The sequence below is a fragment of the Lissotriton helveticus genome, chromosome 10, assembly GCF_964261635.1.
Source record: "Lissotriton helveticus chromosome 10, aLisHel1.1, whole genome shotgun sequence".
NCBI classification, from domain to species: Eukaryota; Metazoa; Chordata; class Amphibia; order Caudata; family Salamandridae; genus Lissotriton; species Lissotriton helveticus.
In genome coordinates this window covers 1,007,193,799-1,007,220,856 of record NC_136071.1, presented here as the reverse complement: position 1 = coordinate 1,007,220,856, position 27,058 = coordinate 1,007,193,799, and the positions used below count along the sequence as shown (strand labels likewise).

At 43.6% G+C, this 27,058-nt stretch overlaps 1 protein-coding gene across 7 annotated transcripts in view; it reads right to left on the bottom strand.

Annotated features, from left to right (window-relative positions):
- Positions 1-27,058, bottom strand: part of SNX13 (sorting nexin 13) — a 547,690-nt gene that overhangs the window by 11,008 nt on the left and 509,624 nt on the right. For all 7 annotated transcript variants that reach the window (XM_078663681.1, XM_078663683.1, XM_078663682.1 and 4 more), the window contains one exon: positions 6,808-6,920. In XM_078663681.1, the coding sequence (XP_078519807.1) occupies positions 6,808-6,920 (113 nt within the window). The remainder of the gene's footprint in view (positions 1-6,807; positions 6,921-27,058) is intronic.

The following is a 27,058-nucleotide window of genomic DNA, read 5'->3' as shown; positions in this document are numbered from 1 at the left end:
GGGGGGACATTTATTCCAGGATACTCACCTGCTTCCTGATCGTCACACCCACGGCGCTGAAGAAGGCTAAAGATGCTGAAATGCATTCGCCACAGCGGGTGTTTGGTGAATTCCTGTGACAGTTGTTTTGAAATAAAGCCGCTTCCAACGTTTCCCCTGCTGTGGCCTTTTCTTCCTTTAGAGGAGTGTTGTTGTGTATATGTATATATATATATATATATATATATGTGTATATATATATATATATATATATATATATATATATATATATATATATATATCAAGGAAATGCACCGCAAAACGCCGCGCTCCGCTTGGACCCTCCCTATATATATATTCACTGAAAAAACCATAGGTTTCACACCAGTTATAGTTAAGAATTAGCATTTAAAAAACCTATTAAATTCACTGAAAAAACCATAGGTTTCACACCAGTTATAGTTAGCTGGAAATTTTACTCGCATAAAACCATTGAAATTCCCACGTTATAGTTAGTTGGACTCACTATAACTTGCGCGTGCAATGCACTGCTGATGACGTCACATATTACATCACTCATGACATGGTCAGTGACATCACTCATGACATCACTGATGACACCATCCAGTGAATGTGTGTATTTTAAAAAAATAATTATGTATTATATATGTATATGTAAAAGTTGATGGAAGAATAAATGTTTAAATAAGGGTTTACATTGATGTTTTTTTTAAAAAAATTGATTGGTTCACTGGCTTATTAAGTGTTTCTTAGTGTATACATATATTAGTGAGTAATGTTTAAATATTTAAATATAAGGATTAGTGTTTCACTTTGTGTATAAGTGGCTGCATGGGTTGGTGAGTAGCTACATTTGTATGTATATGGGTTATTAGATGTTTTTTTTTAATATCAATATGAGTGTCTATATGTTTGGTGGGGGTATTACTTAGAACATAGATGCATGAGTGACTGACTCTCTGTGTCTATGTGTTTTAAAGACAGCATATGTGCAGGACTGTATGGGTGAATGACTGTGTATATGCGTGTGTTACTGACTGAATGACTGTCTCACTAGTGTCTTTATCAGTAACTACATATGTTTTAATCTAGTATATGTGAATATCGATGTATATAAGTGAGTATATGTGAGAGTAAGAGACTGTAAGAGTTCCTGTTTAAATAAGTATGTGTTTCTAGAAGTGATTGTTTAAGAGAGTAAGTATGTGTAAGTTTGTTTAGAAGTAAGGTAGTAGTGTGTGTATAGCTGTATATGGAAATAAATGGATGTTCAATAGTTTATTTGCATGTGTGAGTATGTGTGTGAGTAACTTTTGGATGACTGTCGGTGTGTAACAGGATGTATAGGTGTATCACTACATATGATGAGTGAGTATATGTATGAGTGACTACGTAGAACTGTTTGTGAATAAGTGGATGTGTATATAGATGGTGGAATTACTGAATTGGTTGTTGTAACTGATATGGGTATCTCCATTTTTTTGAAAATTTTAGTTTCTATTTTTGAATATGTGTTTCAAGGGTTACATTACAGTGAAAGGAGGTCTGTCACTGTGTCACAAGGATGGTGTCATGAGTGATGTCATGAGTGATGTCACTGACCATGTCATGAGTGATGTAATATGTGACGTCATCAGCAGTGCATTGCACGCGCAAGTTATAGTGAGTCCAACTAACTATAACGTGGGAATTTCAATGGTTTTTTCAGTAAATTTAATAGGTTTTTTAAATACTAATTCCTAACTATAACTGGTGTGAAACCTATGGTTTTTTCAGTGAATTTCAATGGTTTTTTAATAGCAAATCTCTATAGGTATGAAAAGTAATATTTTTTATAACGAATTTTATATTGTATAATTATGTAATAGTATTTTTTTTATTTATTTTTTATTCTTTTGCCCCGGAGCGCTCCCGGGGCGCGTACCGATGCGCTCACCGGTAAGCGCAGTGCTTCGGGGCGCGTACTGGTGAGCGTCCCGTTAGCGCTATTCCCGCAACGAAAACAACATCGTGACGTATCGCATAGCCGCGTGATGCGTCATATGACGCACTACGTAAGCGCACCCGGAAGCACCCGAGCGCATACGATTACGCAACGTACGCGCCGCCGGGCGTGCCCCGGGGCGCGACTGCGGGCGCGCCCCCGGGCACGCACCGGGGCGCCTAGCGTAAGCGCGTCGGGTCATGTGACCTGAAAATAACACTTTTGATTGGTTCAGAACACTTTTGGTTTCCAAATGATGAGAAAGCCCAGGTCATGAGACCTGAAAATAACACTTTTGATTGGTTCACAACAGTTTTGTTTTCCAAATGATGAAAGACCCCACCTTTTTTCCTCATTTTCACTTTGTTGTTTGAGTGAAGAAGACCTGCATTCATTCTTTGAGAAATGGCTTCACTAGTAGCAGCTGCAGGTGCATCTGCACCACCACCACCTCCACCACCACCACAAGGACCACACAAGACCACATTGGTGGTCAAGAAGAAGAGGAGGACGAACAGGAGGAGGAGGAGAGGGACTTTCTGCCTGAGGACAATCGCCCATACAGACCCAAGGAACATTTTATTTGGAACTTTTACAAGATGCCAAGGGGTGCAAAAAAGGTGAATGCAGCTAAGGTGACTTGCCTCATCTGTGGCCAACAACTGTCAAGAGGGAACCCAAAGAAGAAGTATTCTTTTGGGAACCACACTATGATTCGAAATATGCAGAGGAAGCACCCGAACAATTATTCGGCAGCAGAGGTCAGGGAACTGACCAAGAACCCTCCCCAACCTTTTTCTTCAAGCGCCTCCAATCAACCCACTCCATCGGGTGCAGAGGCTAGGGAGATGGTCTCTAATGTACAAACCAGGTTTGCAAATTTTAAATTTGTTTGCAAATATTGCAACAAAACAATTTCATATGGTGAGCAAAGCATCACTTTACTCAATTGAGCTGCAGACAACCATCACTGCAGCAAGCAACTTTAATTTTTTTCTATTTTTTTTTGCTCCAGTTGAGCTGTTTGCAATTCCCTGTGTTTTGTTTGACCCCAGAAAAACTACAAAAAAATATAAAATTGTTCAGAAAAGCCAAAAAAAGTAAAAAAGTTAAAAAAAACAATAAAAAAATATAAAACAACAATAAGAATAAAAAAACTGTTCTTTTCAGAACTACCTCCAATTTATATAAAAATGCTAAATTTTTAAAAAACTCTGTCTTTCTTTTTTTCTCCAGGGTACGCGTACCGGTATGTGTACCTGGGCGCGCACCCCCTCAAAAAAAATAAAATAAATAATGAGTGTGTGTGTGTGTGTGTGGTGTGTGTGTGTGTGTGGGGGGGGGTGTGTGTGGGGTGTGTGTGTATGTGGGGGGGGGTGTGTGTGGGGGGGGTATGTGTGTGGGGTGTGTGTGTGTGTAGGATGTATGGGTGTGTGTGCGTGTGTGGGGGGGTGTGTGTGTGTGTGTGTGTGTGTGGTGTGTGGGTGTGTGTGGTGTGTGTGTGGTGTGTGTGTGTGGGGGTGTGTGTGGGGGTGTGTGTGTCAGAGGTGTGTGTGTGTGGGGGGGTGAGGTGTGTGTGGGGGATGTGTGGGGTGTATCTGTGAGGTGTGTGTGTGCGGGGGGGAGTGAGGTGTGTGTGTGTGGGGAGTGTGTGGGTGTAGGTGTGGGTGTGGGTGTGTAAGGTGATAGGGTGTGTGTGTGTGAGAGGAGGGTGTGTGTGTGTGTGTGTGTGAGGTGTGTGTGTGTGGTGTGTGTGTGTGTGGGTGTGTGTGTGGTGTGTGTGTGGGGGGGGGGTGTGTGTGTGTGTGGGGGGGTGAGGTGTGTGTGGGGGATGTGTGGGGTGTATCTGTGAGGTGTGTGTGTGTGGGGGGGGGAGTGAGGTGTGTGTGTGTGTGTGTGGGGTGTGTGGGTGTAGGTGGGGGTGTGGGTGTGTGGGGTGTTTGGGTGTGGGTGTGTGGGGTGTGGGGTGTATGTGTGTGGGGTGTGTGTGTGTATGAGTAAAATGTTCAGCTAACTATAACTGGTGTGAAACCTATGGTTTTTTCAGTGAATTTCAAAGGTTTTTTAAATGCTAATTCCTAACTATATAAGGCCTGAAACCTTTGTTTTTTTTCAGTGAACTCGCAAGGTTTTTTAAATGCTAATTCTATTTGCGGATAACGTTTATATATGTTAATATCCGTAATGGGACCACCTGAACAGCCCTAGGGGGGTCAGGGTGTTTCTACAAGGCCCCCAAATCTTTTTTTTTTCTTTAAAAAAAATGAGGTACGCGCACCATAAGCGTACCCCGCGACTTTCCGTTTTTTTTTTTGGGGCCTTGGGGGTCCTTGTGGGACCCCCTGAGCAGGCCTAGGGGGTCAGGATGCTTCTACCCTGCCCCCTTTTTGAGTTCTACATGTTTCTTTTTCTGCTTTCCTGTGCCTCAGTCTACTGAGGCACAAGATGGCTGCCAACAGTTTCTGTTTTGGAGTGTTGACAGACATTGGCAGCCAATCAGAATGCAGCTCGCGCACTAGAGGTACGCGTACGGTGAGCGTACAGTACGCGTACGGGGAGCGTACCGTAAGCGTACGGGTAAGCTCACGGGTAAGCTGCTATAGATATATATATTTTTTTGAACCTAAATTACTCAAAATCCACTAGAGCACATATCTTGAGACATAGCAAAGGCACATCGGGCTACCAGTCCCTACAATTTTGCCAAGTTTGGTGAAAATCCATTCAGCCGTTCGAGCTAAAAGTGAGTCCAACCGCCCTATGGAAATTAACATGGGGAAAACACGTTTTGGGACCTCCCTTTTATCTCGGGCCCCCGATTGACGAATCCCCCCCCCCCAAACTTTCAGGGAAGGAGCGGAGAGCCGTGAGGCAAATTTGAGGAACATTCCAGGCAGATTCCTCAACCGGCGCCAAAGTTATTCCCAATAGAATGTTGCGATTTCCCTATGGAAACAATCCTAACTATAACTACCTACTGGCGACCGCCAGTTGGTGTTATATATATATATATATATATATATACATATATATATATATACATATATATATATATATATATATATATATATATACACCTTTTAAAATAGCTTGTCTGGGACTGAAAGATGGCTAAATAATACAGGAAATCATGGACCCCTGTCCAGATGAAGACCATTGATCAATATGTTCTTCATACGGGAAGTCAAAGCAACGCACAGGCAGCACCATCTTTGTGAGGAATGTTTGAAATTAATACGGACAATAATAATCCACAGGATTCCATTTTATAGACAATATTGAAGCATTTTATTTTTAAAGAATGATTGGTCTGTGAAATGTCTTTATTATTGGTACAAGGTTTCGTTTGTTATGGGTATTGCTGTTTTGTTTTTTAATGCATGTATAAGGTAGTACAATAGATAATGTTTGTGTCACTCAATTGTCTTTGAAAGAAAGATAGTAGTGTGCAACACCAAGAAGGAAAAAAATCTGACTATTTATAAAGGAATTCCTTGTCCGGAGAACATCGTTAATCATGAAAACAGTGACCATAAGGAGGGTGGACCATAAACCCATAGGTGGCTGGGGGTCTTGGTTTTTTAATCCGTTTAAGAATCTTCCAAAGACATTACGTCAATTGTACTAACAACGTTTTCAGCGTGTATTTTTAGAAATACCTAAATGTTTTAGTCACTTGTACAACTTGCTGAACTGCCTCTTTCTGCCTGGGTGAACAGAAGTAAGACAACTTGTCTGCCCTCCTATGAAAGAAATTAGTTATAATTGTTGTTTATTCTGATTCAACACTAGGTAGGGCTATGGTGGATGGAAACAGGGCTTTGTTGGGGCTCACTAATTCTGATCAGTCTTTTAACCACATTGTTTCCTAAATTAATCATAGCCATAAGTTACAGAGTAAATGTAAGTATGACTTACCGGTCACTAAACTGAAAATCAATGTGTCAGGTTGCCTGGCCTGTGCCCTTAAATCTTTGACCTGCTGGCCAGTTGGCAAGAGTACTTTGTACACTTAGGTCGATGTTGGTACCCATCTCAACCAGGTTTCTTTATGGGTCAAGCAGCTGAAAGTTTTGATTGTCAGAAGGCCCTTAGCGGCTGATCCACTGGAGTAAAGGCAAGGTGTCGGAACGCCCTTGGTTTCAACCAGGCCCCACCCAACTCCTATGCAGTCGAGTTGATTTCAGAAGCAAATAGTCATCATAAAATAATGTGCAAACAAACAATGCGTGCATATGAAAAACTGTGTCTGACCCAGTTTTATTTCAGGGTCATGTGGTGCAAATTGCAGCTACTGTCATTCTATCCTTAGGCAGCTGATCAACTGAGGTTGAAAGGCAAGATGTGAAAAAGCTCATCTGTCGCAGGCACTGCACTGGCATTAGTAGGTCCGGTTCAGTTGCAGGTGAGTTAATTTCAGCAGGTGCACAACACCTAGGAAATCTTATAGTTCATATAAACATTACTTGGTTGCAACAGAACCTTCTTAGCAAAACTATAAACAAGATCATTATTTGTTTACTAAAAAATGTACATTCTTTCCTCACTGATGTGGTTGAAATTCTGATTGTATTATAGATATTATAAGTGACAAATGTATTTCAAAAGTAACACACAAATGTATAACTTAAGACATGGGAATCAGAGGTAATAACTTGTTTAGGGAGTCTATCCAGTTCATCCGAGAATCCTCTGCACAGAGTCCAGAGAGACAAAGAATGCTTTAATATTTGCTTACAGCTGTTTTTCGCAACTATACTTAGAGCAACTCTGAATTAAAAATGCATTATTCAAAAACATTTATTTTTATAGAAGCCACTTACCAGGCATTATTTCCAACAATTTTGTTTTCCCAGCCATTCTAGTTCTCATTCTAGTAGCTTTGTCTCTTCGTGGAACCTCCTCGGCTAAAATACCATTTGGCCAAAAGGAGTCTCTGAAAATATTTTAAACATCTAATCATATTAATGCACAATACATTTTGTAATGTTTGCTTTTTTGCTGCTCAACCGTTTACCACTTCAAACTTCTAATCATTTTGCGTATTATATTCAATGCAAAATGAGCATGTTATTTCACTGACATTGCTCAAGATGAAAACTCGCTTTAAAACAAATATATCAGCATATATTGGGAAAGGTAATTTTCAACTTTCTGTTCTGAATTATGTCATATCATAAACTAATAAACATTTTGTATTTTATTCCCCGAAATGTGCAACTAACAATGAGCAATGCCGATAATATCGTCCACAGAATTCTGATACAAAAAAATCTACTTTTTAAAGACACATTCTAACACGTGAAAGACCGGGAGATGGGAAGGAAGAAAACAGCACTTACTATAAAAGGCAAAAGATCAGAGGCCTGTTTTACAACAGATTCTGCATTCAGGAAATAATTGCAAACAACGTAGCAAATGCAACAAGCATTTGCAAAGCAATAGGTCTTGCATTAGGAAATTTTGAGCTATTGGTATTGTAAATGGCATTTTTTTATTTCTGTGTTGGTTTTGAAAATAGCTAAATTAATAGCTTTGCCATTTACAATGCCAATAGTTATAACTTTCGCAAATGTGACACCTATAGCATTTGTAATGCAATATGTGTTGTATTTACATGACTTAGAAGTATTGCTATAGGAGAGGTGTGGCGCCGCGGCCAGGGCGACTGACGCTGGAATCTGGGGATCAGGGTTCGATCCCCGGCTCCGGCGGCAGGTTAGCCCAGCACCATGCGACTCTGGGCAATAGCTTGCTTAATCTTCCCGACGGCCCCCAGCGCCTAGAGACCCTAACGGGTGATTGTGCGCTATACAAATGTGGATTATTATTATTACAAATAACAATGGCTTTTAAATTTTTTTAATAATTAATACTTAAATAAAAGTTATTGTAATTTATACTAGCAATAGCTTAAACTTTTGTAAATAACTTTTGTGAAGTTTGTGTTAAGTGTATTTTATTGTGACGAAAATCCAAGAACAGAAGTGAAATATTAACATCTTTTTGCGACATTTGTAATAAAGTTTGAGACATTGAGATAACATATTTGAACCAGTTGTTGAATGGTTTCACAGATTGATGCTGTGGTGCCCCTGAGTGGTGGTGCTGAGTGAGTGCGATAGATAGAGTGAGTGCGATAGATAGATAGAGTGAGTGCGATAGATAGATAGATAGAGTGAGTGCGATAGATAGATAGAGTGAGGGCGAAAGATAGAGTGAGGGCGATAGATAGATAGAGTGAGGGCGATAGATAGAGTGAGGGCGATAGATAGATAGATAGATAGATAGATAGATAGATAGATACATAGAAAGAGGCTATAAATAAACCCATCAAAAACATAAACGCCTAAAAAACAAAAATGCCTGATTATTGAAAAGGAATAGACCAAGATATTAGATTTGTGCAAATACAATAAACAGAAGCAAGACAGTGAAGGGGCAGGAGAGAGTGAGACATAAATAGAGGAAGAGTTGAGAGGCCAAGACAGTGAAGGGGCAGGAGAGAGTGAGACATAAATAGAGGAAGAGTGGAGAGGCCAAGACAGTGAAGGGGCAGGAGAGAGTGTGACAGAAATAGAGGAAGAGTGGAGAGGCCAAGACAGTGAAGGGTCAGGAGAGAGTGAGACAGAAAGAGAGGAAGAGTGGAGAGGCCAAGACAGTGAAGGGGCAGGAGAGAGTGAGGCGAAAACTGAGGAAGAGTGGAGAGGCCAAGACAGTGAAGGGGCAGGAGAGAGTGAAACAGAAATAGAGGAAGAGTGGTGAGGCCAAGACAGTGAAGGGGCAGGAGAGAGTGAGACGGAAACAGAGGAAGAGCGGAGAGGCCAATACAGGGAAGGGGCAAGAGAGAGTGAGACAGAAGGCCTCATTATTGTAAGGGTGTGCAAATCAGGTAGGCATTGGCCCACGGAGCTTTTGTGGTGAACACAAGTTATATAGAAAGCTGTATCGGTGGAACCATAGATGGATGTATGTGGCCTCCCAGCAGCACTCACTCTGGTATAGGCAAACAGTTGGTAGAAGAAAGGTAACAAGAGGTTGTGCAGTAAGTCTCTTCCTATCCTAACCGGGGTATGCTCAAAGGACAGGAAGTAGAGTGTAATCCAGACCTAGGCGACTGGAGAGTGGGCAGAAACCAACCAGGGGACCGGAAGCACACAAGTTTGCCCCCCATAAACAGGCAAAGGTGGTAGAAGCATTAGAGGAAGGGGCTTAATAGGGACGAAGGCAGGAAAGGGGGCACAGTATAGCAGATGTCCGCCATTACTCACAATTAAGAGAAAGGAAGGAGAAATAAACAGCAAACAGCAGTTTAGATGACGAGCAGAGGGAGACAGGGATTCGTCATGTTTTACGACGTCCTAAGTGTGTCTTCAATTAATTGCAATTTTACTACACTTACCCTGTCAATGAATAGATTAAAAATACACTTATGTGTGATTAAATATGTAGTGTGCTCAGAGCGTAACCAAATGCCTCAAATGGCAACTTGCTTTTCTTAAACGTTTAACATTTTGCCTCACTTTTGGGTTACAAGTGGTTATTTTCATAAACCCTGAAAAGGACTTCCACCACTGGTGAAAGTGTGATTTCATGCACAGCAATTTGGAAAAGAACTTGAAGATGTAACCAGCTTTCTGAAATTACGGCAGAATACCTTTCCGGTCCCTAAGTAGACAATAGTTAGGCTGATGTTAGCGCCCAGAAGCCAGGGTGTAGTGATTGTGAGCTTTATGAAACTAACTATGTAATGTAGCAGGCCGAGTCTTATCGAAGCAGACATTTCCTATCACAAAGCAGACATTTTCCTACGTAAAATCAGAGATTAAGACTTGACCTTAATGGTTGCCTGTCAATCACTATCATTCAACTCCACCAATGGGAGTGCATGAAGTGGATTCCAGAAGCTCGCTTGAGGAGGCAATACAAGCCCCTACACCGTTCTGAGCGGACAAGAAGCGTGTAGTGCCAGAACCCTACAGAAGGCTGTTATTGTGTCCAGCACAAAGTGAAAGAGGGTGGGGGCGTGCTTGCCTGAGTGTGAGGCAGCATGTTAGTGACTGGGGAATACAAACAAGGGCAGCAAGGTGTGCAGACGTGGTTTAAAGACAAGACGAATCGAAGAAGCGGGGATACAAAGCACACCCGCCGGTGGCTTGAGTATGGAAGAAACATCCGGGTGGTAATTGCTGTAAGCCGACTGTGGGGTTTACTCCCACGAGAGTGAAGGTACCACGCAGCCAGGAAATGTTGAGTAGAGGGAGGTTTATTAGTACGGTAGTCAGGGCAGCACACTGGCATGTATGCACACGACACTCCCTCGCAGCTGCTCCAACGACAACTGCTGGAACCACCACGAGGGACCCTCCATGCCACGTCCCACAGGAGTTCCATAAAGGAACCAAGTACCCAACATGTAAACATAAAGTAAACCGAACACTAACATACTTTGAGACCAGGTGGATAGAAGCGGAGTCAAGTACGGAGACGGCAGAATCCCCGTGTGGCCATGCGGTAGCAAGTGGTGACTGCATACAACAGACAGCTAGGTATTTAGTTTCCACACACGTTAGTTGAATGTACTGCACACACGGTGTGACAAAATAAAAAATCAACGCAAAGATTGGAGCGGAAATGCCCCAAACCACCGTAGTCGCTGATTTATTGCCTCCTCCCCTCGGGAAAACGAGCCAAACAAGCATTGGCGGCCGCAAAAAAATAAAAAAACATCGGCCGCGAAATGAAAATAAAACAAAAAAGCATTAGACATAGCGTAGAAATTAGGGTAGTAAAACGGCCTCACGGGTTATCCACTGCGTGTATTACGTGTTCTGTGACGAGACTTGGTAGGGCGGGGGCTGCCTGCGCATGCGCGGCATTTCTAACTTTCATTCTGAAGAGCCCCGGTTAGAAATGCTGCGCATGCGCGGGCAGCCCCCGCCCTACCAGGTCCGGCAGCTGAAGTCCCGGTGAGTGGGAGTGGGGGTGAGGGTGGGGGTGTACGCGGTTGTGTCTGTGTGTGTTCGCGTGTGTCTGTTCGAGTGTGTCTGTGCGTGCGTCTGTCTGTGTGCGCGTGTGTCTGTTTAAGGGGGGGTGCGTGTGTGTATGCAGTGTGTGTGTGCCTGTGTATGCGTGTGGCTGTGTATGTGCGCATGCGTGAGTGTGGCTGTGTGTGTGTTTGCGCACGGGAATATGAGGCAGGAGATGGGCACGGCGCCGTGCACGCCCACGAGGTGAAATCTGCGCTCGTGCCCATCTCGTGTCTACATTCCCAGAAACGGACAGCAATAGGTTTCGAGCAGACAGCAAGCAATGCTTCGCATTCCTTGCACGTCTAGCTCGACCTAAAAACTAATTTTGCAATGTACAACAAAGCAGTGCAAAGTCAGAAAAGGAGTCACAATGCAAAGTTAGTGTATGTTTGCGCTGCAACTCCCAGTGAAAAGCTCAGTCAAACGTTACTGCAAAACCACTTTACAAATCGTTATTTAAATGCGCAAAAACATTGAAAGTTAGTAAAAAATACTGACATTCGTAAGAAAGGTGTGACTTTTACACCAGGCCAATGCAGTTGCAACAAAGTTTAAAGTGCTGATTACCAGTAGGAGTATTAGTTTCTACCTACAGCATTTATCATTATTTCTATACATATTATAATCTTTACAATTGCATCGAAGGATAAGTTACTTACCTTCAGTAAAGCCTTACCCGGCAGAGACAGGATCTAGCCACAAGCTCCTTATCTTTGAATCCTCCACAGGTGCCAGACTGGATCTGACGATTTTCCCAGCAGTACCTCTGCGCGCCGGTAGAGGGTGTCGAAAACTCTGCAGCGACATCTTCCAAATGTGATGTCAACTGAGTCTTTATAAGCCCTCCCCTGAATCACTGAAATCTGTTTCTTATGAGACTATTTCCACACCAACGCAGAGCCACTTAGAGAAACAGTCCCTACAACCAGTGTGCCACAAAAGGAAACAATCTGGTATCAACAAGTACAGAATGTACTAACTGTAGTAGTATGCAAAAAAGGGGATCTAGCAGACAACAGGGCCCTCAGTTCAGAGAATGGGAAGGATGGCTGGGTCGATAAGGAATGTGCGGCTAGATCCTGTCTCTACCAGATAAGGCATTACAGAAGGTAAGTAACTTGTCCATCTGATAGAGAACTTTAGCTGCAGATTCCATATCTTAGAATCAGATACCCAAGCAATACCATCCTTGGAGAAGGGATGCAAACTGGCCTCACAAAATATCCACAAAAGGAGAAGCCAGTCCAAAAGATAGAAAGGGACCAGATTTTCCGAAAATGATAGGTGAAGCAGGATGTTCACAGAGTGAACCCAGTGAAATAATTAGATGAATACTAATTAATTTTGTTTATTGATTGATTATTTAAAATCTTTACAAAGAGTGAATGCACAGTATAAACATTTCAATTACGATAATACGGTAAAAATTTGATTTAAAAAAGAAACGATAAACTTTTAAGATAGTACACGTGGGTTATAAAACTGTTTTAAATAGATAAATTCATATGTTTAAAAGTTAGGAAAGAAAGATATAATCAGTATGGCAATTAATATTATAAAAATTCTAGTTTTTTTCCATACAAATATTAAAAATTTTGAGAATGCAGAATTAATGAGTATATCATCTGGACAAAGACACTGGAGCAGTGCTTGTCTGCAAGTCCTTATTGCTCTTACGTTGAATAACCTTTTTAACAATGTTAGACTTTCATTTTTTAGTTCTGGACAGAGGCACAGTAGGTGTATAATGTTTTCTTCACACAACCGACATGATGTTATTTTCGGGTTTTTTCCATGGTAGTGCGTGAGACTCTCCGGGTAATATTCCGAATCGTGCTTTCATGAATATATTTTTATTTTTCCAAGACCAAGCTGTATTCAAATATTGTTGAGGGCTCTTTTTTTTGTAACCATTTATTATGGACCAAGCATGCTTCCTTTTAACCAAGGACTCTTTTTCACTTATCAGCGAAAGGAGATCGGTTGTTTTATTCACAATTTTTTAAAAAGATTCCTGGGGAATAGTAGTAGTCCAAATCCCCTTAAGCCCAAATTCATCCAAAGCCTTGTCAAGATATTTCCAAGCAGTTGATTTGTTATTGCCCTCTATTTCTTTCCATAACAGCTGCGGAATTAAGTTCTCCTTATCATTTTTTACCCTGTTCCATACTTTAATTATGTTACCCATTCAAGCATATAGTTGGTTGTTCAAGCCGAATTCCAGTCTAATTTGGAATTGTGAAGCATTTTTAGGTAAACAGAAAAGAGATCGAAAAGGTTTTGAGATTTCTTTGTTTATTGCTGTTGCATCTTTTCCGTTTAATGGCTAGCTACCGTAGGTTAGGGAAGGTAATAATTTTGCAGATATAACTTTGAGTAGAGGTTGATACGTTAAATTACTGGTTGATTTTTTATAATCCCCAATGCACCTGTTAGGAAGTTCGCTTTCCTTGAAATATCCAATTTCTAAGGTTTAAAGTTACCATTATCATCAAAAACAACTCCCAGGTTTCTGTAGGTTTTAATTTGCTCCAAATTTTCCTTTCCGCCTTGTGGCAGCAGTGAAAGCACTTGTTGTAAAGTGATCATATGAAAATGATCTGATTGTATGTAATGATTGAGGGGCCAGAGGTCGAGAATTGGTCTTAGTGTCCCGTCCCTCTTGGGTATTAGAAATAACAGCGAGTAAACTCCTGTTCTTTGGTGTTGTAAAGGAACTATTTCTATTGAGTCCTTTTGAAGAAGTGACAGGACTTCTTGTTTGAGCAGAGTAAGATGTTCTGCAGACACTGGACGCTGCTTGGGTGGTATGTATGGAGGCGTTGCTGTAAGTTCGAGGCAGTAGCCATACTGGATAATTTGTCTTACCCACTTGTCTGTTGTAATGGAATTCCAGACAGGTAGGAACTGCGTTAATCTGCCCCCCACAGGAATGGAATGCTGTTGGGGAAGCAGAGGAAAGTCACTGTTTTGTGGTGGAAGAGGTTCGATTATTGTTGTTACCCGACCTCTTCCTTTGTTGTTGTTTCGCCTATATCTTCCTCTAAAATAACCTTTGTTAGAGGATGTTTGTGTGTTAGATTTGAAGGATGTTGTATTGTCTGTTGCAGTCTGTTTGGAGCCTCCTCTGTAGAAGGAGCGACGAAAGGAACTTCTAGCTTGTGTGGACTGTAAAGCTCCCATAGATTCGGCAGTCTCTGTATCCTTCTTCATCTTTTCAAGTGCTGTGTCTACCTCTGGTCCAAACAATTGATTTTGATTAAATGGTTGATTTAAAATGGTAGTTTGCACTTCCTGTTTAAATCCTGAAAAGCGTAGCCACGCATGTCTTCTAAGTAGGACACTAGTGTTCACAGCTCTAGATGCAGTGTCTGCCACATCAAGTGCACACTTGATTGAGGCATTGGAAATTAGCTCAGAATTCTTGTATAAGGTCGTTTGCCTGCGTTTTATATTGGTCAGGTAGATGTTCTAATAGTTTCTCTAATTGATCATAATGAGCCAGGTCTTATCTTGAAAGGAGGGTTTGTGTGTTAGCTATACACCATATGTTAGTAGCTTGCGCAGCTATTCTTTTGCCGGATGCATCTATGACTTTAGATTCGTCAGCAGGCCCGGACTGGCTGTTGCGGGCACCGGGCAATCCCCTGGTGCGCCGCAAGGGTGGGTGCCGGTTTTGGGCCCTGGGGGCCGTTCTTGTTACAGGGCTGTTTTTGCAGCATAGCTGCAAAATCGGCCCTGTAACAAAATCGGCCGAAAACCGCCCCCCGCAAAGAGCTCGGTTGCACCCCCGGGGGGCTGGCCGAGCACTTTGCCAGGGCCCGTTTTGGTTCTCAGTCCGGCCCTGTTTGTCAGGTGGGGGTGCTTCACCTGACGTTTGTGAGTTTTCCCTTTTCCTAGCATTTGATACAACTAGTGAATCTAATGGTAGTTGTCCTTTAATGTAGGCTGGATCTAGGGTTTAGGATCCTAGTACGTACAGGGTCTTTAAATACCTCTGGAGCATGTTTGATGACCCCTTTAATCATAGGAAGAATTTGAACAGACCTTTGCGATTGTTCAAATGTGTCTAATAGAAAATCCTCCTCTGCCTCATCAGAGTGCATAGTGACCCCATGGTAAATGGCAGCTCTGTTCAATAGGTGCCCAAAACCAATGTTATCTTCTGGGGGAGAAGGTTTTGATGGGTATGACTGTGGGTCAGGAATATCAGTTACATCCCTTGGGTTTGGATAATCCCAGTCTGGATCATCTAAAGGGTATGGGAAAGGCTCATCTGGGTCTATCCCTCTCCCTAGGCTATACTCATCATCGTTTTGAGGTGAGTGTGAAGACAGAGTAGGAGAATGTGGAGGAGAAATCTGTGGTGAAATGTTAAGAGGAACAGGGGATGAAGGAGAAGGAAGTATAGGAGAAGAAGGGTGCATAGGAGATGTGGCTGAGTCCTTCTTCTTGGCAGGTACTACAGGTGTGGGTGTTGTATCTGCCTTCCTCTTCTTGTGTGGTATAGTGGATACAGCGCCTGTTTTTGGGTCAATGTAGATCTTCTTTTGTAGAGGATCTGGTTGGAAAAGTTCTTCTCCTTGTGGAACCTTTGTCGGCGCCGATTTTTTCGGTTCCGGACGATGTTGCTGCTTGTCTTTAGCCTTAGGAGGTGTTACATTGTCCTTTGGCGTAGTTTTCGGCACCTAAGGTGTTGTTTTCGGTGTCGTAGGCTGTTTCGAAGGCTTGGGCGCATCGGAATCAGGCCTTGTCTGTTTCGGTACCGAAGACATTGTCTTCGGTATGGAAGCTGGTCTCGTCGGTTCCAAGGCGTCGGACGCTGGCTTCGCACCTTTGTCTTTCGAAGTCGACGGTCTTGGAGCCGAGACTTCTTTTGGTTTCGGTGCCGAGGGAGCTGGTGGGATCGGCACGTGCGGCTTGCTCGGTAAAGAGCTACCGGAAAGCTTAACTGCTTTCTTCGGAGCCGGGCTCGATGGCGGGGCTTTCGAAGTTGTTTTTCGGTCACGACTGGGCCCCGGAGGCGGAGTGTTGACCTTTGCCTTCGATCTGGGTGCGGTGTGTGTGTGGTGCAGGGGCAGTAGTACTCATGCGCTGACCCGATGGTATGGAGTCATCTGAGTAGTCTGCCTCTGATACGACTTGGAGATCATCGGAATCTTCTTCGGGAACGAGTGGAACCTCCTCGTCGAAGATGTCTACCGGTTCCTGAGCTGATCTCTACATGTCGCATCGACGGGCCCTCCGATCTCGGATGATTTTCTTGGATCGAAAAGATGCGCAGCTGGATTCGTCGTGTTCTGGCGATAAGCACAGGTTGCAGACCACATGGTGGTCACTGTGTGGAAACTTTGCTCCACGCTCGGGGCATTTCTTAAATGGCGTCCTTTCCATGAGGTGTAGGCCTCACGGCGTGGATAGGCCCAACGGCCCGCGTCGACGACCGGAATCTGGCTGACGGAGTCGAAAACGATGTTAGTCGATATCAAAGTTAGTTAAGTAAAGTTTTTATGAATTTTTGCGCTTCAAAGTACTTGAAAAGTAAATTTCAAGGTGGAGCGGAAAAAGTTAATCCGAACCCCGTGGCAGAAAAAAAAACAATCTACGGATGGAGTCGATGCCCATGCACACTATCGTCCAAGGGAGGAGTCACATATCTCGTGACTACAAAAGACTTCTTCCAAGACGACAACAACATGCAATCATCCGAGCCCAACACCAGGTGGCAATCTAATGCAAAAGTGTAGTATCTGCAGCTCATATGCCTCAAAAACAATGTCACGAAAGGCGGGAATAACATGCCCAGCTGTGAGGAAGAGAACAGTATTTCCACCTACGAGGAAGAAGGAAGATACGGAAAAGAAAGGGAACCTAGCCTCCTGTGAAAGAAGGCCCCCAAGACATGGATCCAACAACTAAAAGGACTAGTACCAGTGGAGCAGTACTGAAAAGAATAGACGAAACAGCAACCCCAGGGGTACGGTGGCAGACGTTTATAAAAATAAAAACACAGCAGGAAGCAACAGTAGTGGCTGTGACCCAATTAGGCAGGTAGGAAAATCTAAAGGGTAAAACCATATACAAAGAACACCAAACTGCTGAAGATTAACGGAGCACGATCAAGTAGAAAAAGGACTTGCACAAGAAACGGTAACCAGGCCAAGAGTCTGCCTGCCTGTGGTAGAATTATTGCCCATAAGGAGAAGAGAAAATATGAGGTTGAATATACTAAGTGTATAGGTAGCTCACAAGATGCCCCAAAGGCATACAAAATAAGGTGCCAGAAAAACAGGCAACATGGCTATAGTGCATTCGCATGACGTAACAGAATACTCGATATAGATTAAGTACTGTGGTAGAAAAAAAGCAAGCTGCAAAAGGAAGTTGAAATAACAGGCCCCACAAGGCCGCAAAGTAAGATGTTGCAGAGGGTTGGAAACTAAATTTGTCACTGACAGATTAATTAGAAGAAAAGCACCTGCAGAAAGATAGAACCACGCAGTTTTGACCCGGCGTTTGAATGCGTTGAACGCGGCCAGAGTCAGCGGGCATTTTTCGGCAAGACAGAGAACTGGGAAGGCGTCGCTTGAACGCGACCGGAGCCGCTGGGCACTTTCCTTGCGGCCAGTGCCGGTGCCGCCGAGCAGTGTGGACGCGTCCGGCTGGGGCTTTACTGGGACTCTGCTGAACGTGGCTGGAGCCACTAAAACTTTTCTCTTTGCGGACTCAGTCTTTGGCGCGGTGCAGTGTGGGAAGACGCTAAGGAGCTGCCGCCTGAAACCTAATTGTTCGCTGCCCCGGCTGCTTTCCACCACCAGCGCAGTCCTTCACAGTTTTTCACAGGGCGGTATTCTCTGGCACTGGAAGTGGAGATGGTGCACGGCTTTAAAGTCGGCTCCGGTCCTTCATATCCCCCACAGCTGATCGCTGAGGGATGAGGGCTGCGCCGAGTGCAGAGTTTTTGCCATTCTTCATCTTTCCAGCCTGACGGCAGCTGCAGAGTGAAGGTTCAGTGCTTGGTGCTCTGCAGGCAGAGAGGCGGATACGTGCAGAGAAGTACACAGAAGTGCAGAGGTGTGGCTCCAACAAGCAGGCTGGGCTGCGAAAATACCATAGAGTGCTGCATGAGAATTTTTGAAGTACTGAAACCCAAGAGATTCGTGTGTGGACTACGGCAGGAGAGAGGTAGGGGCGCATTACCGGTGAGTCTAATACTGATTGAATCCAGTGTGTAGCCTCTCTCCCCACCCTCACCCTCTCCTAGCCAGCCAGCTGTCATTCAACATTCGCTTCACCCGATCCTCAACTGTACGGGAAGCCGGCCGTGATGCCGAGAGCGAAGCGAAAGTACTGGCGTGATTTGGCCCTCGCACCCTCTCCTTCTTACTTCAGCCCGCCCGCGCCGCGGTTGGATGGACGATCCTGTTCGGAGTTGCCGCTATCGCTGAGTGAGAGGTGAGGAGTGGCTGGCGAGTTGGTGAGTTGGAGAGTCCAAGGTGCGAGGGGGCTGGCGTGGGGGCTAGCATTCTGCCCGCATTTTGTGCACAAAGTTTTGCCTGAGTTGTTCACGAGGCAGGAGGCTGGAGGCTGGAGGCAGGCGGCAGGGTTTTGTGAGACTGCATTACGCTCCCTGTCTTACCTGCCTCATCTGGAGGTGTGCGTCTTGAGATCTCCGGGAGTAGTAGCAGCGGAGCAGTGAGGAGCAGTGAGCTCAGTGAGAGGCTGAAACGGTGTAGTGCACGGAGTGTGGTGCCCTGTTGTGCACACAGCGCATGAGGCACGATGTGGTGAGGTGGGACGAGGCACGAAGCACAAGACACTGGGACAAGGCAGCAGGAAAGCGTGCAGCGGAAAGTAGCGGAGAGCACTGAGACACAGTGAAACGCCAACAAACGATACGAGGAGAGAGAAGAAGTGGCGGTATTGGCACTGGCACCAGTTCCTGCTTTCTAGCGCTCCCACTTTCAAGCGGCGTCCCCCCATGGTGCCTTTGTTTTGTGGTCGAACATTATCGTAGCTTTGGGCACTTTTTATGTCCAATTGACTATTTATCTGTTCTTTTTTATTGTATTCTCATTTGTGACACTTATTCTAGTATCCGGTGTCTTTATCTTAAGTAACCACTAATCATAATGACAGCGAAAAAGCTAAGGTCTGGGCGGTTGCTGGTAGGAAGGACTTGTTCAAAGACTAAATCTAATCCCCTACGTAACAAGGATGTTCCTGGTATGTTGTTGAAAGGACAATGCCAACTTTATAGTTTATGGGAAAGGGGAAAGGATAGAGTCCCCCAAGTGGGACCAAATATTGTAAATAGTAAGGGGGAGGGTGATGGACATGGAGGAGTAATTGTGAGTGGGAACAGCAATTATGTTGAAATAGTTGAATCATTGGATATGGCAGATGATAAAGAAGCACTTACTGTCGGGGTGGGTAGGTCTCAAGGTCCCCCGGAACCCCTGAGCCACTTGATGCAAATCCCTGGGGTTCAAAATGGTTCTCAAACCCACCATGTATCTTCTGGACCTACTTCTAAAATAGTGGAGGTGAGTGTGCATAGCACCTTACATGCCCCCTGTGGAATCATAGAAGACCTTCTCGGTCCTTCTCCGGTTGCGGAGGTACGAAGTAATGATTTCACCCTTCCGGATCTAGATCTAGAGCTATATAGGAGATATATCGCCTGTGATACCAGCAAGATTACAGAATTGGCAAATACCCCAGTAGTAACAGCCCCTATAGGACTTCAATTATTCTGTAGCACTCCATCTAATAAATCTAATTATTCTCGATCACAGTCTCGCACCTCCACGAGCCCTGATTTAAATATTACTGATATCCAACCCAGTCAAACTACCAGGAAGGATATACTCGTTTCGGACTCTTTGTCATCGTTAGAACATCTGCTATCCTCCATTTTAAAGTTACTTGAAAAATTCGTTGGAGGGTCAGATTGTGAGCTGGAAACCGTAACACAAATACTAAAGGTATTATTAAACAGCAAACAGAGGAGGGAACTTAGTTTAGAAACGGACTCTATTAAAGTAGGATTGGAAGCGAAGATTGATAAGGTGGTGGGGAACAGGTTTGAGAACGCTAATTGTGATTCAATCCCAATTGACCACGAAGGTATACCCCAAATCTTTGAGCAAAAGAATATAGTGGCTACGGTAGAGAAGATTCTTGATTCTTCATTAAACCCACTATTAGTTGATTGCGCTCATGAGTGTGTTCAAGAAGATAAAATCGTGGTGGACCCAGAAAAAAGGATAGATAAGGAGATATTTCCTATTTTTAAGACCCAAACAAATGAGGAGAGAGAGTGTGTCCTGGACTCATCATGTTTGGGAAAAAAGGAAAAGGAGATATTTCCTATTTTTAAGACCCAAACAAATGAGGAGAGAGAGTGCATCCTGGATTCATCATGTTTGGGGAAAAAAGGAAAAAAATGGGAAACTTAAAAAGAACAGAGGGAAACAGTTGAAACCAAAACGAAGATTTGCAAAAAAGAGGCAAAGGAAAATTTGTTTTAAGGAAGACGCAGAAACCCTCATGGGAAAGGACCCTGTCCCAGGGGTTATTGCATAATGTATCACAAGATATGAACCAGCTTGTCGAAGTAGATCAAGTGATCACAGAGCCCAAAGATCCGGCGTTAGGGCCTTTGTTGATTTATAAAGCTTTGCCCCCAAATACTATACATCCCCAGTTAGCTCCCTATACTATTGTAACAGAGGGACCTCCAAGTGTTAAGATGGCTCAAGTGTTCACAGAGCCCAAAGATCCGGCGTTAGGGCCTTTGTTGATTTATAAAGCTTCCCCCCCCCCAAATACTATACATCCCCAGTTAGCTCCCTATACTATTGTAACAGAGGGACCTCCAAGTGTTAAGATGGCGGCTCAGCAGACGCCTGCTAGCCTAGTTTCTTCAGCACTTAATCCCTTGGCTATGCCATTCCAGGAAATGGAAGAAAGTAAAGGAGAATCAAAGTTACCTAATGTTGTTTGCGTAAGGGAATTGATAGATATATTTCATTTAGACTTCTTGCCCCTGTTTGATAGGGATCTCATATTGAATAGGTCTTCTCTCCTCAAATGTTTTTTGGAGATCGAAAGTTTGAAACTCATTCAAAGTAGTGACTTAAGTTTAGTCTCTATTCTTGAAATAGAAGTAGGGCATATAGCGAGGGTAAGGTTTAATTCTAAAATCATTGTAAATCTTATACTCCAATGGTCAGAAGCTCTGCAAAGTAGAGGGATCGATGTCATCCCTTTTGTAGAGAAACCACGAAATAGAGTTTTTGATAACAAGCCCCCGATAACTCAGGCAGACTCTCTCACTAGAGATCGCCTTCTAGAATTTGAGGACTTAAAAATCTGTATTTCAAAAAAGGGAAGACAAGTGAGACTCACAGACCCTATCTCTCTCCCCTTCCAACGGAACTCCATTGAGGAGAGCCTACAATGGAATTGGTTACCTGGTGTCCTGTCGAGCAGATCCTGCAATAATCTCCCCCTGCATCCATTCTTTTAGCAATGAACTAAAAATAATATCGTAGAATGCTGCAGGAATAAAGAATAGTAGGGAAAAGCTGCAATTTCTACACACACTAGATGCAAACGTGATCTGTCTCCAAGAGACTTGGTGCACAGAGAATTTATTACTGGGCAAAGATTACTTTACGTTGGACGGCAGAGCAATTCCATCTAGGAGAGGACATGCAAGGGGCAAGGTGGCTTGCCTGTTGTCTAATAAGATAAAATGGAGTTATGCTTATTACATAGACCCTAGTAACCTTTTTCAGGCAATAACTTTGTTCAACATGGGCAACGCTGGAAAGGGTAAACCATTGATCCTGATAAATGCTTACATTCCTCCGGATACCTGCCACAATGTACTTTTAAAAAATGTCTTTTCATACATAAAGAAAGTCACTGAAGCAGAACCTACCCCTCATATAATTTTGGTAGGGGATCTTAATTGTAAAATCTACAATCTTAATCTAGAGATTTTCAGAAATAAGGATAAAGAAGAATCTTTGCAGATTCCTCAAGTGACTTTTCCACAAAACATCAGGACAAACACGAGAAGGAAAATGCTTCTTGATGAATTGATAAAAGTTGATGGCATTATAGCAAATGGAAGGCTCCCGTCAGATACACCGGTGAACTTTACCTGTAAATCAAATAACAGTGAATCCATCCTAGACTATGTGATAGTGGGAAGTACCTCCTTCCTCTTGAAAGATCTTAAGGTCTCTAATACTCACCATAGCAACCATAAAGTGCTAACTCTCACTGTAAATTTAAAGCCAACTCAGACCGATCCATGGTCGTTAAATAGTGATTTGGTCAGCTTCGGTAAGAAATCAGTAAGATGTCACTGGGATATCAGGACTATTAGGGGTTTGGAAAGTATCTTAGAGGCCGCCGTGGTCAATTTGGTTAACTGGAACGGCTTTGAAATAGCATGTTTTGCTGATTTTATGGAAACAGTGATTGCAGTTGGAAAAAAGTCGATCCAAAGAAGTAACATTAGAGTAACTCCCAGATCTCTACGCCTACTTAATATTGAAATAAATAAATGAATTAGGGAACAATATCTGACCAACTCCTCCGAAAGATATCGTAGAATTTTACTACTCAAGAGGAGGAGGACTAGGGTGAAGGTTAAGATGAGAAAAGAAAGGGAGGATAGTACATGGATTAAATTGAGGGAAGCTGCATTGAAAGGTCAAACAAGAACATTCTGGTCTCTTATTGGGGAGGGTTGTGGAGTTAGATCAAGACCACTTCCAGTTCCTATTGAGGAGCTTATATGGGTTGGCTATATCCAGAACCTTTATGCAAGTAACGGGAATGTGAGTGATTGTAGCAGAGTAAATGAAGACCCCTCTCCATATGAACCACCTTCTAAAAAAGATATTGAACTGGCCATCAGGGGTATTCGCTCCTCTGGGGCGATGGGCCCGGATGAACTCCCAATCTCGGTCTTGAAACAAAACAGTGCAATGTGGAGTAAAATCCTTTTTCCGGTCTTTAGATTCTGCTTTGCAAATAAAACCGTTCTCCCATCTTGGAAAGGGAGTATTTTAGTCCCCCTCTTCAAGAAGGGAGACCGTGACACCCCACACAATTACCGACAAATTGCACTTTTGGATGCCGTGGGTAAAGTCTTCGCCAAATGCCTCCTGATGCAAATCAATGTCTGGGTGGACTCGGGTGAAATTCTTCCATTTGAACAGACCGGATTTAGGCGAAGGCATGGAACCATGGATAATCTAACGGCATTGCAAGTAATAACTGAAAAATATGTTAAAGTCCGAGGAGGGAAAGTGTACGCAGCTTTCATAGATTTCTCCACAGCTTTCGACAAAGTAGATCGTCCTTTGCTGTGGAGAAAACGATCGGACCTCGGCATGCCGGCCACCTTTTTGGAGTTGGTTCGAGCTCTCCATACTGACACTTGGTGTAGAGTCTTGATGGGAGGGGAAAGAGGTCTATCTCAAGTTATTTCTACAACAAACGGCCTAAAAGAAGGTTGCTTGTTGGCCCCCCTATTATTTTCTTTATATATATCTGTCCTACCCTATGCCCTGTCCTTAAGTGAAGGTATCGCCCCATTATTGGGGGGAAAATCGATAGTCTGTTTGCTATATGCAGACGACATATTAATACTGGATTTAACACCGAGGGGATTGAATAGTCGTCTGCAGGTATTACATGAATATGCAGAGGCCCATCACTTAAGGATAAATGTGTCTAAAAGTAAAATAATGTGCATGCGGGGAAGGAAAAAGTTGAAGTTTGGGAACTATGTTTGGACTGTTGGTGGACAAAAATTGGAAGTGGTAAATTCATATGTCTTCCTAGGAAAATGTGTGTGGAAATTCAAGTGAAAATGCTCATATAGGAAATAATATCAGGAAAGCAATGGTACAAGGTAAAAGCTTAATCTCCCTTTACAGATCCACAGGCAGAAGACACTTCGCACTTCTACTAGAGGTTTTCCGTGCTAAAATCCCAGCGTCCCTGTTGTATGGTATCGAATTACTCAACATAAGAAAATGGGGCTTTTTAAATACAACAGAAGGTAACATTTTTCGGAATCTAGCCTCAGTTAACTCTGCCTGTTCTGTTGCGGCTTAGGCTGGAATTTGGGCTGCGCAGTAGTTGGGTACAGGGTCTCGCAGGGATAGTGCGCTGGGTCTCAAGCCTTGTAAAGGGTGATCCTGGTACATTAAGATCCTTTATTCAGAAATAATTATTAGGATCCCTAAATGAGCAATCATTAGTTGTAAAACATTTTAGAACTGCGGTGGAGTTGCTTCAATTGGATGAATCGATACTTTTTACTTTATCTTCATATCAGCTTAAGGCAACTTTGAAGCAGGCCACCTGGAAATTAAGTTTTACTATGGATAGGGAAGCGCGTATTTCAAAGAGAGGCATTCATCCAGCTATTGATTTTTGCCTTATAAACAAAGTACAGTCTTATATTACTTGGAACCTCCCTCATGGAGAGCGTCGTTTTTGGCTTTTATTGAGGCAGGGTTCTCTCCCACTTAATGTATTGTCCAAATGTTACGGTTCCTCCCCTATGTGTAATTTGTGCAATAATTCCACCCAGGATGTTACACATGTGCTCCTTGTTTGTCCGGCTCTTTTATTATATCGTAAGTGGATGAGGCCAATCTGCCTGCAACTATCCATTTTGTCCGCCACCGCATTTATGGATGCCATTTATAATCCTCCTAATGAAATGTTTTGCCACAGGATTTTTAACTTTTTAAAATGTTTTTTAGATATATATTAAAATTTCTAAAGGATGTTATGACTATCATCAGTGATTTTACTTGACGTTTTACATGATTCTGTATATTTTTATATCTTATTCTATTGTTCAAAATGTATGTTTTATCTTTTGTGGTTTTTTTTATGTGGATCTCATCTGAGTTTCAAAATCATAAATAAATTGAACTTGAACCTGCAGCAAGCAGAAAAACTATACCGGGACTAGCCCTACAAGGGAGAGAAGTACTCCACCCTCTGATATGTGATAAGAGCTGAAACTAGGGGAGACAATTTGTCCTGACAACCTTGTACAAGCAACAGAGTTAAGACTCCGCCCCACCATGATTAGATCTGACCTGGCCTAAAGCTGAGCCTGCATGCACACCAAAATGGGAGGTGCCATCAAAAGGCATGTCAATCAAATTAATTTGCACAGCCTCTGAAAACCTGGAAGTATGCAACCATGCACGCTGACGTAGGACTATGGAAGAGGCCATAGCTCAGCAAACAGAATCTGTGGTATCCATACCACAGTGGATGGTAAGTGTGGCAGCTTGATGCCTATCTCGAACCAACTGAACAAGAGCATTCTGGACTTCCAGAATGGAGGGCAAGCGGTGTCCCACAGAGTCCCACAATGTGTGGGAGAAGTGGGCGAGGACACAAGAAGTGTTTAGAGATTACAGGGCAGAGCTATAAGAAGAAAAAAATGCCTACCACAAGCGTCAAATTTCCTGCGGTCTTGTTCCGGAGGAGCAGGAAGGATAAAATCAATATTTTGGGTGACTGAAGCAGCCTGTTCCACAAAGCTCTGAGTATATGGATGTCTAAGGAGACAGAAGGGATTCTTCGGGTCCGGGCGATGCCTAAGAGAAATAGAGTGATCTACATGGAGCCCTGTCTTAGGCTTAACCCAACAGGACATCGAAAAGACAGTCACTATAAAGAATGAAAGGCTTTACGTAAGACTGGTCAATATGTAGAATGCCAAGTAAAGGGTCTGTAGACAATTCCACATAAGGAAGTTTTAAGTCCAAAACAACCGAAACTCGATTGAGCATGTCTGCCAAAGTGGAACTCGCCTCCGAAGCCAAACCAAGATGAGACAGACAGTAGGCTGGAGAAGATTCTAAGCCACTGGCTTCGCCCAAGTCAAGTTACCAACTAGAAAGCATGGGGTGGAACCATGTCCGAAATGGAAGGGTGACACATCAAACCTTCTGTAGTCCTTCCACAACCATGATCCTCTGAAGGAAAAACCAGAGGAAGGGAGTTTGAGACAGTCCGCTCCATCGGCGCTGTATCGGACGCCATAACTGAAGCTGGTCAGAACCAAGAAGGTGACGCCTTGAAGTCAGAAGGAGTGTCAATCGGTATCGACGGCTGGAGTCAGCAGAACAGGAAGCATCGATGGGATGTGCACCGGTGTAGTTAAGGTGTTAGAAACAGGAGACCAAACTGAAGCAGCGGGAAAACCTGCCGGCAGGGACACAGGAACGACCTCATGCACCTCTGTGGGGTCAAAGTGCGCTCCAGAAGAAGGCGAAGACCCAAAAATAGAATGAAGAGATTGAGAATATTGTCTCATCTGGGTCAAAGATGCCCTGGCCCCAGGATAGGTGGAGAGACGTGGGGCATACTTACGTCCGACACTTCAACAGAAGAGTGGGAATCAGCGGCTGGCGACAAAGGCGAAAGGTGCGGTGACTTTGACGCCTGCAGGAACAGCTCCTAGAGCGGTCAGTCAGTGCGGAGCTTGGAGCGGACCGAGGACGACAAGATGGCTGTGAGACCCGAGCCACAAAGAGCTTCATGCGACTTTCTCTTCACGCCTTCGGTTGGAGCGGACTACAAGAGTGCATTTGTCCGAGTCATGGTGCACAATCAGACACCACACGCAAACCAAGTGAGGGTTTGTGGACATTAGTTGTCCACAGGATTCACAGGGCTTGAGCTCCAAGGACACTGAAAACTGTAGAAAACGGGCAGAAAAAGGGCATACTGCACTGTTGACGAAAAAACATCAAGTAGGCCAAAAAACGGCCGGAGGAACTGCAGTGCGGATCCGCGTTCCTAGCAGGAAAAGAAGGAACCAACGTCAGCGCATCAGGGGAGGCCTTATATGGACTCCATTGATGTCACATACGGGAGATGACGTTGATATGGAGTCGTTCACCACCCTCTACCAATGTGCAGAGGTATTGCTGGGAAAATTTCCGGATCAAGTCTGGCACCTGGAGTGACTGTA